Consider the following 18,043-nt stretch of genomic DNA (forward strand, 5'->3'; position numbering starts at 1 on the left):
CTCTGGGAGTGGTCTTTTTAGTGGGGGGTCCCCTTAGAGGCCAGTACATCCCCTCGCCCCAGGTTTGAAGGCTTGCCTGTGTCTGACACAGGCTAGGTCTACACTACCCGCCTGAATCGGCGGGTAGAAATCGATCTCTCGGGGATCGAATTATCGCGTCTAGTTGGGACGCGACAATCGATCCCCGAATGGACACTCTTACTCCACCAGCGGAGGTGGGAGTAAGCGCCGTCGACTGGGCGCCGCGGAGGTCGATTTTGCCGCCGTCCTCACAGGGGGGTAAGTCGGCTCCGATATGTCGAATTCAGCTACTCTATTCGCGTAGCTGAATTTGCATATCTTAAATCGACCCCCCCGTAGTGAAGACCTGCCCACAGTGAGCCTGGTTCCCGCTGCCCTGGCAGGAGTAAGTGGGGTGAAGCCAGTGGCAATGCGCTGGTGGCCCAGCGGGGCCAGGGAAGGCGCAATGTCTGTCCAAGGGCGGCAGTGGATTGGAGCGGGGAAGGCCCGAAGAGCAGGCGCCGCACGCAGCTAATCGCTGTGACAGGCTCAGCCAGGCTTGCGCGGCCCCGTTGCGGCTGGCAGCAGAGCGGGCTTGTCCCCTGAGCAGGCGAGGGAGAGCCCGGGCAGGGCTGCGGGGCTTTGCCCGAGCAGCAGGCGGGGAGCGGGGAGGGGTGGGGGGATCACATGACAGCACGGGCTGGCTCGGCGGCTGCTGCGCTGGGAGCTGCCGCTGCCTGAGCCGCTGCCCGCGCAGACCATGCGAGGAGGCTGCGGGGAGCCGGGCTGCTGCCGGGGCGCCGCGATCGCACTGAGCTGGAACTGCTAACGCGCCCGCGGCTGCTGCTGGGGGAGGACCAGCTCCCTCCTCCTCCTCCTCCGCAGCGCCACAGGGACCTGCCGACCCCGGGCAGCAGCAGCAGCCTCTCCAGCAGCAGCACCACCAGCAGCAGCACCATGGACCTTTCCTTCATGGCTGCACAGGTAAGTGGCCAGTCCCGCCAGAGGCACCAGATTTCAGTGCCTGGTTAGCCCCCGCCTCTCCCTTCCCCACAGGATCTGAGTCCCCTTCCTCCCCAGAAACTCCACCCCCCTCCCGCCCCCAGGGGCTGCCCGGCCTTAGCCTCCAGTCCGGAGAGCTTGGCAGGTGCGCGGGGTGACACGGAAAGATGCTGCTTTCTCCCCGCTGCTCCTGCCTGAGGCTCCGGGGTGGCCCGTGCCCGGCAGGGGCTGCTGTATTGCCACAGCTAGCCAGAGGCTGCGAGAGGGAGCGGGGCATGTGGATCAGAGCGGATGCATTGTGATACCTGATCTTCCCCCACTCCCTGCCCAGCAGGGAGGGTCCTTTTCCTAGGGACTCTGAAGCTCTGTTTAGAACAGAGCGACAGGCGAGCACGGACCCAAACAGCTGGCAATAGAGGGAGTGTTTTGTGTACAGTCAATCCTGCTCGTTTTCTTTAAAGGGCACTTAATGATCATTTAAATTGTACATTGTCATTATTTGGCAAAGGGGAGAAGGGATTCTCCTTGTGCTCCCTGGGGAAAGAAAGCCAGCAAGATTTCAATGCCAGCCACCACCCTTTCACATAAATAAAAAATTGTATTGACTTGATCACAGAAACTATTAATCACAATTAGTTTCATAACAATCATTAAAAATACCCAGTACAGTCGCTTTATTTTCTGAAAGACCTTCCAGGAAATCAGTAGGCACCATATTAATAAGAGTTCCTATGCACAAATCAGCATACAGCACAACAGCTGTTTACATTGAACAGAGCTGCACTTCTGAAAATGGAGCTGCTGTTCTCTATAAATAGTTTCACAGTTGCCTCTCTACTGCTAGGTTTATATTTTTGCAGGGGCACAACAGCAGCAACATTAGAAGCAAAATCTTATTTTTTAGTTGCCTATTGGTACTCAGCTGGCTGTCAGACCATTCGTTTATATTACGTTACGCTTCAAGTTTATGCTGGGTGAATTCATGTTAAATTGGATTATGTTGTATTCAGGGAGGAGGAAACATGAAATATTTCCAGTGCTAATGTCTGCTGGGTGCCTCCAAGGCTGAAATATGGTTGTATAAAATCAATGGTCATCTCCTTATGCAGCCCTGCTTTATATTATATTTATTTTGTTTTCAAATTGGAGTGAGAACAGTATTTTTCCCACCAGAGCCAGAGATTATTTTATCCCCTGAAATATTAATGGGAGTACAGTGTACAATTTGTTTTTCTCTCTTTAAGTGTACGTTTGTGCATGTCTGTGTGTTTATATATATTATTTTCTGGTTCTGAAAACTGTTTCTGTATATGTCATGTGTATGTGCAAACGTATGACAAGCTGCCAACTAAGTTCTGTGGGGTAGTCCTATAAATATATAATGAAATAAACATTTGCTATGGGGAGAGCGACTCAGTGGTTCCAGATATCCTCAAGGCCAGGAAAAGTCTGTGACCTGTGTGATACAGACATATTTTTTTTGTATTGTTTTGTTTTGAAGAGAGAAGCTGTATCTAAGATATGCTATGAAAACACAGGTTTTTATGCCAATAGGGCATCTTCAATAGACTGTACTTTTAGGAGACTTTAAGGTCATTTTTAGTGGGTTTTGTTTGTTTGTTTTGGTTTTTACAGAGAGGTGGGTATGATCTGCAAAATTTGGAACTTTGCCAAAGGATTCAGCCCATCTCTCTTTAGAAATATACTAAGGGCCAATTTCTGGTCTCAGTTTACATCAGTGTAATGGCCTGGACACTGCCTACAAGTGCATTTTATGAGTGTAACTGAGAGCAAAATTTGGTCCCACGTGTGCTGTATTTCATTAATGGGATGGTAGTGTTCTCTTCTATGCAGTCCTCTCCTCTCCACAGCCTACATTTTCTTGGTGTGGGTATCGGGCTATGTCCTCCTGAAGGAGGGCTGACCCCATTGCCCAAAAGTGAAGTAGTCTTTTGTGTTTAGTGGGAATGTCCATAATAAGAATATTCTCTAAGCAATGTCATACGGGGGGGGGGGGGAGGGGGTGGTGGTGGGAATCAGTGGTTCATCTAATCTGCTCTCGTTCCTTCAACAGAGTTCCATGCTGGATTATTCAAAGAAAATTGTCATGCATGCCAAGTGTCCCTTTAAGAGAGAATATACTTCTTTAGTTACAGGGTTTTCTATGGTTCCCATTACCATAGTCTCTGGGTGAGTGGACTTAGACAGGGACAAATGATTGTCCCAATGGACTGTAGGAGGAAAAGGTTAAACAACCTGGAGCTGTATTATCTTTTCCACATGCCCCCCCCCCCCCCCCCCCCCGCCACCCGTGGTCCCGGGAATTGCCATGGCCAAAGGAGTCCCTGGGAGTGCAGCTCCAAAGCCATGCTGCCAGGGGCCCGAGCCAGTATAGCGGCAGAGGGCCCCTATGGGCCTTCTGTGCTTTTCCCAGGAGCCAAATGAATTCCAAGGGATCTGCCCATTGGGGGAAAAGGGGGAACTCCATGAGGAGATCCTTGTGCAGATTTCCCTCCATAAAACCCTGTTGCATAGGAGGGGATGATCTGGGGTCTTATGTGCATATTATGTAAATTCATGTTAAGGGTTGCTATGTTTAGTAGAGATGTCCAACTAGCCTTCACTAGACTTTTACCACAGCACCGCTTACTCTTCTTTCTGAACGAAACAATCCTTTCCCCAAGTGGAATTTTGTACAGACAGACACACGTCTCAAATTTTTGTTGCCCTTCTTTTTCCGGCCTCCTTTTCCTGCTGTTTTTGTAATTCAAAGTCAAGACGTATGGTCTGTTTGACATAACGGCATTATCCTAGGGGTTCCAATGCTTAGTGTTGTCATCATGTCACCTACTGTATTTACGTAACTCTTCATCTTTCAAACTACCCCTTGGCTTTCAATCTGCTCGGTGTGGCTGGAGCCATCTGTGTCCATAGCGTCTGTGGTGACATGGTGCACTGAGTTGGCCCTGCTTGACAAGAAAAGTGAGGAGTTGGTGGTTAAAGGAGAGGATGTGTGAGGACAGCAGATGAGATGGGGGCAGGAGGAGATCCAGTAGGATTGTGTTTGCCATTTTACTGCATAAATGCCCGATGTCATAAAAATCAGGTATAATATTTATGCAAGGTAGGCAGTGCTTATGAGCGAAGAGCATAGTTAGCCACAAAGGCAAGGGTTAAATCTTAATTGAATTTCCTTGCTCTTGTGAGTTCATCAGGCTATTAATATTCCTGTGAGAGAGGCTTTGTATATTGATCTTTAAGTAGTGCATTCACACAATACATCAGGGATGAGCAACTTTAAGGTAGCAGAGGACCACTAAAACCCTTTGTTTTTAGGCTACATATTGCATAACTCAGAAATGTTTGCTACATATAGCATGTTGACCATACAAATAACTATGTACTAAGAGTGTAAAAACTGAAGTGTTTTTAAATATAAAAGCCCCTTATAGCTCAACCTTTAATTAACTACAAAAAAGTTTAAACAAATCTTTCATGAATCTTTTTTTTCAGTGTGCAGAAGAGCAGGGGATTAGAGGTTGTCCATTAATTATGTCACACATTAAGGGTGGATCCTTAATTTTCATGTTTGTTTCAGTGTTACAAGAGTCAGAGGAAGGTCTCGAAAAATGACTAGAAAAGATGTTATGTCATTTATGGACAGCCCCTTAGTAAATGAAAATAACAAAAAATAACTATGAAAGATGTTTTTGTCTTTGTTGCTCTTAGTCTGCCTCCGCTCTGCTTCCCCATTAGGGTGACCAGATAACAAGTGTGAAAAATCGGGACAGAGGGTGGGGGGTAAAAGGCACCTATGTAAGAGAAAGCCCCAAATATCTGGACTGTCCCTATAAAATTGGGATATCTTGTCACCCTATTCCCCATGGACTTGGGCTCCACCCTGGGAGCAGGAGCCCATGCGCTGGATCAAAAAAGACATTCAAATTTGACCCAGCCCCACCCCTTCATCATGCCAGCAGGGAAGAGAATCTGATATTACCCAACTCTGGTTATTGCCTCCCCATTGAACCCACCTATGGCTGAGGGAGGTGTGTGGGGGGGGGGGGAGGCAGACTGGGGCTGGCCATAGTCAGATTGTCTGTGGCAGATGAGATCCAATGGGAAGGCAGTAACCAAAGTCGGGAGGCATGGGACAGAGCCCCTCCCCTGTGTAAGTGATGGAGAGGTGGTTGGGCCAATGAGTGCCATTGTGACCTGGCACATGGGCGCCTATGCCTAGTCCTGGGCTGTGCTCTGTTCCCCATCAACACAGGCTCCAGCTTCATCCCATGCCACTCAGCTCTGGGTATTTCCTCCCTGTTGGCAGAGGTGTGCCCTGCCCTAGCCCTTTGTTAAGAGAGCCTGGCCAGAATCTGATTAGCTCTCAGTTCCCAAGCAATTAGACAATAGGGGACAGTAAGTGGAGCAGGGTGGTGTGGGGTGGCACTGGAGTCTGCGTTGATTGGTAAATGGAGCCAAACAGAGGCACCAGCAGTTTTATTAAAAGATTGCACCTCTCAGCAACCTGACTCAATCTTAAATTCTGAGGCTGCAACCCTGCTGTGGGTGGGACAAATAAAATGATCTGGTGTACTGGATACGGCCAGTTGCCCACCCGTACCATATATCATGAGCCAAAACCTGAATGGGTGAAGCCCTGTGAAACACCATGAAACAATACTATATATCTCAGAGCTTCTTTGATCTACACACTTTGGTGGCTGGTATAAAATGGGTTAGCTCAAGTGACCTCAGTGGTACTAGGCTGACTTACACTGACATAAGATCTGGCCTCATTTAATTTACACAAAGTCTCTTTCTCTTCATGTCTCAGTGAAAATGTAATGCTGGTAGTGAAGTTCCCTCTCCTCTTTAGTAGACTCCAGTGTATCTACTAAAAATACGCTGTTGGCCAAAATTCGCAAACTTGTACATCTTTAAAATTAGGCACCTACATTCCCATTTAGGCATCTGTATAAAAGTCGCCTGGTTTTCAGAAGTGCTGAGCACCCAAAACTATTGAAATCAATAGGAGCTTTGAATGCTCAGCACCTCTGAAAATCTGACTACTTTTGTTTAAGTTCCTAAATATGGAGTTAGGTGCTTAACTTTGGACACCCATAGTTAGAAAATCTTGGTTCTAGTGCATTTATTTCTATGTTCTGAAGTACTATACTTGATCACAACAACTAGGTCACAGTTGTCAAAAAAACACATTTTGCGAGGCTGTGTCCGTGGTTTCTTACTGTGCGTGTTCACTTATGGCCCAATCTTGCAGACCTGAACAATCATTACTCTTGCAAACACTCCCATTGATTTCAATGGGGTGACTCATGCTAATAAGGTTTTGCATTTTAATACAGACTTTGAAGAGTATAGTTATGTACTACTGAAAAACAGTATACGAGATATGTTGGCATGTAAGTTTTGAGCTATATTGTAGTATATATATTTTACTTTTGTGTGCTGTGTGTTCACCTGGGAGCACATTTGTACTGTAAATAATCTTAGAAATAAAATTGGCTTTTCTTTATTTAACATAGTGATTCAGTCTTTCAAAATAAAGGCCCAATTCTGTGAGGTGCTGAACACCCTCGGTGCCCAATGGGAGCTGAGGGCATGCAGGACTTTGCAGGACAGAGCCCTGAATTCTGACTGCATATCAGAAGGCTGTGCTGTTTAAAAAACTGACCTAGTTTAGGGGGGGAAGTGAAAGCAGCTATACAAATAAAAAACAAATAGAAGAAAGAGGAAAGTGATAATAACGACTATAAATCATAAGTTAGAAACTGTAGAAAATCGATAAGGGAAGCAAAAGAACACAAGGCGAAATCTATGGCCAGCAGAGTTAAGAACAAACAGGAGTTTTAAAAATATATTAGGAACAAAAAGAATCGTGACAGTGGTATTGGTCCATTACTAAATGGAAATGGTAAAATTATCAATAATAATGTAGAAAAGGCAGAAGTATTCAATAAATATTTCTGTTCTGTATTTGGGGGAAAACAGATGATATAGTCTCATCATATAGTGTTGATAACACTCTTTTCATTCCACTAGTATCTCTGGAGGATATTAAACAGAAGCTATTGAAGTTAAACATTTTTACATCAGTAGGTCCAGATAGCTTGCATCCAAACATTTTTAAAAGAGCTGGCTGAGGAGCTCACAGGACAGTTTAATGTTGATTTTTCAAAAAGTTCTGGAGCACTGGGCAAATTCAAAAAGACTGAAAGAAGGTGACTGTTGTGCCAATTTGGGGTAAATGAGATGACATGGGTAGGCCTGTCAGCCTGACATTGATCCCGGGTAAGATATTGGAGCGGCTGTTCTGGGACTTGATTAATACAAAATTAAAGAAGGATAATGTTGTTAATGGAAATCAACATGGGTTTATAGAAAATAGATCCTGTCAAACTAAGTGGATATTTTTTTTTAAATGATATTACAAATTTAGGTGATAAAGGTAATAGTGTTAGATTTCTGTAAGTCATTTGACTTGGTACTGCATGACATTTTGATTTAAAAAACTAGAACTATATAAAATTAACATGGTACACATGAAACAGATTAAAAACTGGCTGATAAGTCTCAACATGTAGTTGTAAATGGGGACCTGTCATCAAGCAGGTGTGTTTCCAGTGGGATCCTCCAGAAATCAGTTATTGGCCCTAGGTTATTAGAAATTTTATCAATGACCCGGAAGAAAACATAACTCATCACTGATAAAGTTTGCAGATGAGACAAATTGGGGGAGAGGTAAACAATGACGAGGACAAGTCACTGATTCAGAGCAATCTGGATTGCTCGGTAAACAACGTGTTTTAATACAGCTAAATGTACATATATACATCGAGGAACCAAGAATGTAGGCCATACTTACATGATGAGGGACACTATCCTGGACACTATCCTCTGACAAAGATTGGGAGGGGGGTTCATGGTGGATAATCAGCTGAACATGAGCTCCCAGTGTGATGCTGTGACCCAAAGAGCGAATGTAATTCTGGGATGTGTAAACAGGGGACTCTTGAGTAGGGAGTAGAGAGGTTATTTTACTTCTGTATTTGGCACTAGTGCAACCACTGCTGGAAGATTGTGGCCAGTTCTGGTGCCTACAGTTCAAAAAAGATGTTGATAAATTGTAAAGGGTTCAGACAAGAGCCATGAGAATGATTAAAAGATTAGAAAACGTTTCTTAAAATAATAGACTCAAGGAGCTCAATCTATTTTACTTAACAAAGAGAAGGTTAAGGGATGATTTGATTACAGTCTAAGTACCTATATGGAGAACAAATATTTAATAATGGGTGCTTCAGACTAAGAGATAAAGATGTAATCCAATCCAATGGCTGGAAGCTAAAGCTAGACAAATTCGGACTGCAAAAAAGGTGTAAATTTTTGATTGTGAGGGAATTAACCCCAACAGTTGTGATGGATTCTCCATCACTGACGATTTTAAAATCAAGGTTAGATATTTTTCTAAAAGGTATTTTCTTGGAATTATTTTAGGGAAGTTCCATCGCCTGTGTTATACAGAAGATCTGACTAGATCACAATGGTCCCTTCTGGCCTTGGAATCTATTAATTATTTTGTCAGTGAACACAACCCAGTACCAGGCAAAGATGTGTTTTCTGTTTTTGTTTTGTTTTTTGTTTTTAAAAACTCTGTAATTAGACAACAACTTTAAGTGATTAAAAAAATGTGGTGAAAAAGAATGGTTATATGGTCTTCAGTGTGATACATATCATTGCTATGGTACATGCCAATTGTATAACTAGTTCCAGTGAGTTATTTTTTAGGATTTACATTTGCAATATTCCCTACCCCCACAATGATTAAAAGAATAGAAAAGATAGGAGTAATTTTTGCTCCATAGTGAAAATGAAAATTGGGGAATCCTGCTTTCATTTCTTTGTATTTTTATTGCACTACGTGCTATGTAAACTACTACTATTTTCTGAACCCCATCAATGTCCTTTGCATTGTACCAACAAAAAGAGTACCTGGTAAGGAAAAAACTAAGCCATTTAAGACTTTAGAGAATGTGGTCAAGGTTCTAAATGAGTTCATTGACACAAGTGTAATTTACAAAATTAAATGATCTTTGTGTTCTGCCTGGTTCAAAAGATTTTTTTTGTACAACTTCTGAGAATCCAAGGTCAAGTTAAGGTTAACTCTTAGGGCTGCAATTTGAGTTTGCTCAGATTAAGTACAAATTCTTGACATTGCTAGAGTGACTTTTCTAACCTTGAATTTATGCTAGGGCTAGGTACATTCTTATACCTTGTCCTCTATAGACATTAAAGTTCAGTTCAGCAGTGCACTGTGGAGGTTAAAGAAACACATTTAAAATAATATATAGCAGATTCTATTTTAATTGTTCCCATATTCTGTGTAGGATGTGAGTCATTCCATTGACTTTAATAGGCATGGATCAGGTCCTTTTCATAGGAATGTGTTCTTTATCCCCAGTGCAGCTTAGAGAAACTCCAGGGCTCTAAATTGTGCCAGCTTGTTAATATACTCCATGGACTGTTACACTAGCACAGAACAGCCAGATCATAGTGTGATCTTGCCATGATCCCACCTCCCCAATCAACCCTACCACATCCCCTACCAGAGGGTCCAGGAAGTGATGCCAGTGTAGAGCTATTATAAAGACTGTATGCTATTTGGAGAACCTCCGACAATGAGGTTATTCTGTAGGGGCCTTTTAAAACCTTTATGGCCCCTTTACACTACTAGAGCAGCATAAAGGGGTCCCAGCATAAGGCAGAATCTTGACTACTGATTCTAGATGTGTGTGTTCAAACCTGGATTCAATATCAGCTTAAAGAGTTAGATCTTGCAGACTTGCTTGGTACCTTGAGTAGGTGTGTCTGATATTCAGGAATGCACTGATCACACTTGGGAACTTGTTCTTTGTTTGGCACAAGTTCAGGAAAATGTTCTGATCTTCAAAACAGTATATCATGTGGAAGAAAACAAATTAGAAAAGGAGATTTAAAGATGCATGAGTATCACATGTCAGCTTTTTAGACTTAAAAGCCAAATCCTCTTTGATCCTTAGAATCCAACATTAATAATCCTACCTAAGTGGATGCAGACCTTCCCTTATATGAAAACTTAATCGTTTCAATACAAACTTGCATAAACACTTACAATATAATAAGGCACCATAAATTCCTCTACCAGCTTTTCTGTTTTCCAAAAGTTAAAGTAATTTTCAAAATTCAGGTCCAGATCCAGGTTTCAAATCCTCAAAGTTCAGGGCATCTTTTAAAATCAGGGGTTTTGATATGGCCCACTTGTGAAATTTAGATACAGATCAAATTCCACCCCATTCCCCTTTACCACAGAAGTCAGTCGTGTTCAGATCCAGGACATTTGTTGGGGCCCATTACTATACAAAAGGCTACCTGCTGCTAGGGGCTCTGGTGTGAGTAGTCTTTGGTTTGGCCTGTTTGGGATTTGATCCCATATGCGATTTATTTCTCTCACCAACAGAAGTTGGTCCAAAGAGAGAGATTACCTTACCCATCTTGTCTCATTGGAAATTACTAAAACTTTTAGGGAAGGAAAGGTGGGTGGGTAGGAATGTGTGTGTGTGTAGGTGTACTTATTGTGGACACCTGGGTTTCACATTCATTAGTTTGTGTTTGTGTGGGGTTTTGCACATGTGCATGGATACACAGTTTAGTGAGAACAGTGCCCCTCTTTGCTGTCAGTTTTATGTGGCAATCAGCTAATAACTGAATTTTATGAAGCATTACAATTATGATTTTATTTCTGAGTCTGTTATGAATCACCGCATCCCCAGTCACTACATTCTGAATCTTTGACAATTAGTGTCTGAGTCTTTTTTAAAATTTCCTGCTAGTGCAAAAATGAAGTGGATAAAAATTTCCCAGCTTTGTTATGGCAGGAGCTCTGTCGGGGTCCCATTGTAAAGAGGAAATTGCAAGAGGTGGAAGTGTGGAGAGGAACCAAGATTGAAGAAGCACCACATGCTGGTTGAATATACTGCTCATGCTTATGTGCGTATTTTGCCCTGCCTTAAGATCCCAGTACTGCAGTGTTCTGGGCACTCTTAAATGGACTGAGCACTGTCAACTCCTTTGAAATCAATGGGAAGTGAATTCTCGGAGTACTTCCTTCGTTCTTATATTATTGGGTTCTAAGTGTACATAAACAGAGTTGCAACCTGTATTCTTTAGAAAATTTGGCCCTGAGTTTTATACAAATCCCCTTTTAATGGACATAGACTGAATCTCACAGTGCAGGGATAAAGTGCAAACAGAAAAGCGTGCTAAATTAGACAAAAAGAACAGGAGTACTTGTGGCACCTTAGAGACTAACAAATTTATTAGAGCATAAGCTTTCGTGGGCTACAACCCATTAGACAGACACTTTATGAAGAATGAATAAATTGACAAACTTTACTGGCAAGTAACATTCTTTGTGGGCTAGAAAGTTATCAGTTGTTTTAATTATAATAATCATTACCGTTGTTACAAGGGCTTTTTATGGACCGTGTGGCAGGGCCGGCTCGCTCCTGTCCCTGCTCAATTCCACAAACAGCTCAGAGACCTTTATGCTAGTAAAACATCTGGTGCAGTTTATTTACAATGCTGGTTCCCATTACCCTTGTATACTATACAGCCTTATACCTAGGGAGCCCCCCGGCTTAATTAGCCTTTTAGTTCTCCTCAGCCCATCAATTAGGCCCAGCTCTTCTTAATGAGGTGTGCTCTGGAGAAAGTACAGCAGTTAGAACTGCAGTGACCAGAGTGCTGACTTAGCTGCTGTTGATCAGTACTCTGTTGCAGGTGGATACACTTTCTTGAGAATTTTGTATGGCTGCTATAGATATTGGACAAGATTCTGTGGCCTGTGATTGTTCTCTTTGCACCACTTCTCCACCACAGCATCCCTCCTAAGGCCACTCTGCCAGTGGGAGACACTGCCTGGCAGAATCTTTCAGTTGTGCTGGAGATGCAGTTGAGAATTAGGGAGCCAGTTCCGGCTCTTGATGCACCTGCTCCAATTCCTGTGCCAGGCAACACTCAGCATAGAAGAGTTTAGCCCAATGATACCATTTTATTTTTTTTTAAAGCAAACTATTTCCCCGCCCCACTCAGAAAACCCCCAAACAAACCAAAACTTGGTAGGCGACATAGAGCTACAAAATGAGAATCCATTCTACTGCTTGTTTGCTTTAAGTTCCAGAAGTCCCAGGTTTGATCCCGCCCACTGACGGCACTAGGCATAAGCAGGCTAAGCAATTGCTTAGGGCAGTGGTTTTCAACCAGGGGTAACATACCACTAGGGGTACGCAGAGGTCTTCCAGCGGTACATCAGCTCATCTAGATAGTTATCTATTTTTACAACAGGCTACATAAAAAGCACTAGCAAAGTCAATACAAACTAAAATGTCATATAGACAATGACTCGTTTATACTGATCTATATGCTATACACTGAAATGTAAGTACAGTACTTATATTCCAGTTGATTTATTTTATAATTATATGGTAAAAATTAGAAATACTGAAAAATTGCTTAATAATGTGCTGTGCCACTTTTGTGTGTTTATGTCTGATTTTTGTAAGCAAGTAGTTTTTAAGTGACGTGAAAGTTGGGGGTACGCAAGACAAATCAGACTCCTGAAAGGGGTACAGTAGTCTGGAATGGTTGGGAGCCACTGGCTTAGGGCCTCAGGCAGCTCAAGGGGCCCCCTATTAATTATTATGCATTTGGGAGGGGGTCAAAAATATTCCTACTTAGGACCCTGAATGGGCTAGTGCCGGCACTGCTATGATTTCACATAGTCCCTTGACTAGGTGAGTGTTATAATATAAAAAGAACCTGCTAATTCAGAGGTCCCCAAACTTTGGGGCGTGCCCCCTAGGGGGGCACAGAGGAACATTCAGGGAGGGCGTGGCTGGGCATAGGGAGGAAACACCACACAGCTCTGTTCCTGGCCCCGGCCCTGGCTGCCAGCTCTGTGCCTCGAGCTCCGCTCCCGGCCCACGTCCAGGGCCCCGGCTGCCAGCCCCACACCCAGGGCTCTGCTCCCGGCCCCACTTCTAGGGTCCCAGCTGCCAGCCCCGGCTGTCAGCCCCATGCTTGAGGCCCTGGCTGCTGGCCCCGCAGCCGGTGCCCCAGCTGCCGGCCTCGGGCCAAGGCTCTGTCCCTAGCTATGGGCCCAACCTCGGTCCCCTTACCCTGGTCTGTGTCCCCCTCTTCCAGAGCTGCGGCCCCTCTCCCGGCTCTGGCTCCTGGCGTGGCGGGGGGGGGGGGGGGAGGACAGACAGGGTAAGGGGTGGGCGCGAGATAAAATGTTTGGGGACCACTGCCCTAAATGGCTTACACGGACCACCGTGTAAAATGGGTGCCTTAAAATAGAAATGGTAAATCAGTCTTGCTCTTAATAAAAAAGTGCTTTCAACAGACGAGTGCTGTCATCTCACTGGAGGTCCACCCAGAGCAGCAGTAAATCAGCAACATTTGTGCCATCCACTAAGGGCCTGATTCTCCTCTCACACTCAGGGCTAAATTAGGACTAATTCCATTGACATCAATGGAGTAACACCTGTGTGAAACCGGTATAAGTGAAAGGAGAATCTGGCCTGCATGTTGTTCATGCCAGAAGCACAAATAGCTTGCATATCTGGGATGTCTGTAATTCCCATTGTAGGGCCAGGGGCCAGATGCACTCAAGGGTGCATTTTGAAGAGTTAAGTGATGCGCAAACCTTGCACTGCCCTCACCTGCGGAAGAGTAAATTTAACCTACAAATGGTTAATGCCCCTTCCCTCCAACCCCAGCACATGGCCTGAAGATGTCTGGTGCTGAATGTTTGGTGAATGTCCTCTCCACAGCTTTGGGAGAAAACCAGGAGCAGAGGAAAACATTCCCCGTTGTGATACCTCTCTGCGTGCAAATGCTCTGACATGAGTTTCTGGGTGCATGATAGCCATAATTTGGTTTATTACTTGCAGCTACTGTACGCCCACACACACACACAGGCTCACACCCACGCGCAGCTCCTTTTATGTACGCCTCCCAGCAAGGCAAGTTTGAAACCACAATTATTCCTGCTCCTCGACTGAACCTTTCGTCGCTCCCATTCAGTGTTGAATTCTGCACTCGTATTAGCTGTCAGGCCCTGAACCTGCCAAGAACCAGCTAACTAGAAAAAATTAGTATTCCAGTCACTTCAAGTGAGCTGGATGCCTGTTAGGAACAGACGTTGGGAGGCAGAGGCAGACCAAGTGCCAGTTCTTTTGTTATATGACAAGCTGAGTCCTCTGTGCTGAATGATCAAATAGTACATTTTTGACCCCAAAACTGGCTTTTTTGCTGCTACTGCTGCTGTTCTGCTTATTTCTGAGAAGTGGTTATAATGTTATAAAAAGGGGAAACATCTCCGAAATGATGTTTAGCTTTTTAAACAATAATACTTACAACATTATTTATCCTCTGCCAAACCCACCAGTCGAGCATCAGTAAGGCACACGCTCCCCTGGTGGGCATCAGGGTTTGGGCTGGAGCTGGCAGGAGCTGGTCGCATGGTAGAAGCAGCATGTTCAGTCCCGCGGGAGCAGGAAGAACCTAAGAGCCACCCCCCTCTGGAGGGCGCTGCAGCATGCGCATGCTTGGAGCAGAGAGGAATAACGGGAGAATGAGGCAGATCAAAAAGAGTCTCCCCAAATAAAAGAGTTTCCAAGACAGAGCATCTGATGCTGAAGACTCAGAGGGGCTGGTTCTCTGCAGCCGATCTGTGGCTCCAACTGAGCGAGATACTTAAGCATGTGCCTAACTTTGAGCTTGTGAGCAACCCCATGGACTTCTCTTGTGATTAAAGTGAGGCACATGCTTAAGTGCCTTGCTGATTTGGGGTCACTGGCTCACAACTCTGGGGCTACATGTGATTGCTGTGATACCGCGGACTCTGCTTCAAGTGGATGTAGGATATCTGGACAATCGGACCAGAGGGAGAAAGGTCATTTTCCAGAGCCAGGCTTCTATTATCACACTGTTAGCATTTGCTAGGCCTGTCCCATAACCTTCCTTTCTATGCCTGTGTCTTCAGACTGTATGAAAATTTTCTTTGAGAAAGGAGTCCCACAGATCTGCCTGGCACTTCTTGGACTTTCCACTCTCATTTCCTAACTCAGATTTTGTGCTCTAGTGCAGGGATTCTCAACCTTTTTCTTTCTGAACCTCCCTTCCCCCCCAACATGCTATAAAACAGAGGTAGGCAAACTATGCCCAGCAGGACCGTCCTGCCTCCCTGCTGTCTCCCCTCCCCCGCAGCCTCACCTCGCTGCACCGCCAGCGCGTGGCTGGCTCCGGCATGGTAAGGGGGCAGAGAGCGGGTGGTCCCGGGGGGCAGTCAGGGGACAGGGAACAGGGGGCAGTTGGATAGGGTGGAGGTTCGGGGGGGGGCGGTCAGGGGACGGGGAACAGGGGGGGTTGGATAGGCGTAGGAGTCCCGGGGGGGCGTATCAGGGGTGGGGGTGTGGATAGGGGTCGGGGCAGTCAGGGAGCAGGGGGGGTTGGATAGGGGGTGGGGTCCCGGGGGGGCAGTTAGGGGCAGGGAGTCCCGGGAGGGGGCAGTCAAGGGAGAAGGAGCAGGGGGGGTTTGGATGGGTCAGGGCTTCTGAGGGGGGCAGTCAGGGGGTGGGAAGTGGGAGGGGGCCAGGCTGTTTGGGGAGGCACAGCCTTCCCTACCTGGCCCTCCATACAGTTTTGAAACCCCGATGTGGCCCTCGGGCCAGAAAGTTTGCCCACCCCTGCTATAAAAGCTCCACAGCTCACCTGTGCCACAATAACTGGTTTTCTGCATATAAAGGCCAGGGCTGGTGTTACGGGGTAGCAAGCAGAACAGTTGCCTGGGGTCCTATGTCACAGGGGTCCCTGCGAAGCTACATTGCTCAGGCTTCAGCTTTGGCCAGGGTGCCGGGGCTCAGGGCCCTGGGCTTCAGCCCTATGTGGTGGGGTTTCGGCTTTCTGCTCCGGGCCCCAGCAAATCTAATGCTTGGCGGCACCCATGAAACCTGCTCGCGGCCCCCTAGGGGTCCCCGGACCCCTGGTTGAGAACCATTGCTCTAGTGCACTCAACAAACTAAAGCCCCGATCTTCAAAGTCTTACATTCATAGCCATGCTTGGGTCTTTGTAAGATTTGGGCCAAAAGGTGAAATTCGTTCTTGTGGAGAGGGCCACCATAAAACAGGGATTAAGTGGGTGTGCTGGCCCGCTGCTTAAAGGGACTCCAAACTTGCAAATGTTTGTATTATTGCTACTACTACAATTGTCTGTAGCCAGTTCTCTCACGTTTTAGCACAGCCCTTTTGGAAGGACTAACAAGAGCCATTGCTTTGTGGCAGAGCTGCAAAGTTCAGGTTGGCCAAGGCGACCAGTAGCACAGATTAGGAGGGCATCTTTATTGGCCTATGGGACTCAGAGCCAACCGACATGAATTCTTGTCCTGATAGTGACACTGGTTCAGCGTGTGAACTTGAGCAAATAACTTCATCTCCCCATGCCTCAATTTCCCCATCTGTAAAATAGGAGTAATAAACACTACCTTGCAAAGCACTTTGAATTAAATGTGCTATATATTATTATTTAGGTGGAGGATTTTTATAATATTTGTACATAGTTTGTGAAATGTGATGGATTAGCAGCCCAGCAGACTGAACTCCTGTGTTCACTGAATACGTAGAATACAGGCAGCAGCAGCATAAGCTTTCCCATGCTGCTCTGTACCAGTTTGCCTTTGATTTTTATAGGAGAAAAGGTACTTCTGTCTTTGTTCATTCTTCTCTTGGCTTCTCTGCCGAGTCTCCCAACCAGAGTGCCAGTTAGTGTCAATTGTGATATAGAATCTAATGCACCTGGCGTGAAAACAACCACACTCATTTCATAGAGGTCATCAAAATATCAGAGGGTAAAATCTTGTGGTCACTCTTAATCTGGGCTGATTGATCCAGCAACCCAGATCTGAACGTCTCTGAATCCCATTTTCAGTACATGGCGACACCTAATCACTTGGAGAAAAATGTTTAAAACGTAAAAATAAAACAATTGAGGGGAAGGGAGTGAGTTCAGACACCTCCTTTTTTTTCCTGTTCACCTGTCCTCAAATTTCCTCCCTTGCTTACCAACATTTTGGGTGGACTTTATCAACATAAAAATGCTTGTTATTTGTCATGTCCTAACTTTAATGAGCATCATTTGGTATTACTGGCAGCTCCTTCTGTGCTAGTCTTTGCCAAATGTGCTACCTTTTCACAATTCTAGGCCTCGCACCACTTGACCAGGCATGCTGTGAAAATGCACAGATGGCTACGTCAGTGAAATCCTGAACTGATTCATTGTCAAAGTGTGACAGTTGGTTTATTCTCCTGGTGTGTTCTTTGGCAGTCAACATGTAGATGGGATAGAAAGAGCAGAAAATCAGTTTTTTTTCTCCCAGATGCCTTGCCTTCCTGTGTAGCTTTGCAAATCATTATCTATGTAATGTCATGGAGAATGAACAGAACCAGGCCCCCTTTGAAAACTTTCTTTTACAACTGTGCTTTACGCTTTCCACGTGGCCCTCATCTTTACCCAGACATCCCTGATTTAGCATGCAGAGAGGATTTAGAATAGGATACACTTTGTTTTGATAGTATCTTCCTTACTCAGCATGAAGGGGTATGATGTATTCTTAACAAAATTTGAAATGCAAGTATTTTTCAAATGTTGTTAATACATAATTAATCCCATTTCCATAATATTTGCCTGGTGATATCTGTTCCCTGGAATATGCAACAGCCATAAAAAGAGAATTTAGTGATCTGTCAGCAAAAGGTAATATGCTAAAGAAGCTGCCATTGAGGGCCCCAATTCAACAAACCATTTCTGTTCAGCAAAGCAAAGGGAGTGGGGGTGAGGAGAACATGGGAAATGGAAGAAAAGCAGTGGCCAAATTCTGCCATTTGATAGCTGGACCTTTCTGATATCAAGAAAAATAGCTTCAGGGGG

At 45.1% G+C, this 18,043-nt stretch overlaps 1 protein-coding gene across 1 annotated transcript in view; it reads left to right on the forward strand.

Annotated features, from left to right (window-relative positions):
* Nucleotides 1-794: 794 nt before the first annotated feature.
* Nucleotides 795-18,043, forward strand: part of CUNH14orf132 (chromosome unknown C14orf132 homolog) — a 51,886-nt gene continuing 34,637 nt past the window's right edge. The window contains exon 1 of the mRNA XM_024219359.2: nt 795-984. Within this exon, the coding sequence (XP_024075127.1) occupies nt 958-984 (27 nt within the window). The 5' untranslated portion in view covers nt 795-957. The remainder of the gene's footprint in view (nt 985-18,043) is intronic.

The sequence above is a fragment of the Terrapene carolina genome, unplaced genomic scaffold, assembly GCF_002925995.2.
Source record: "Terrapene carolina triunguis isolate 2854851 unplaced genomic scaffold, T_m_triunguis-2.0 Scaffold96, whole genome shotgun sequence".
In the NCBI taxonomy this organism is placed as follows: domain Eukaryota; kingdom Metazoa; phylum Chordata; order Testudines; family Emydidae; genus Terrapene; species Terrapene triunguis.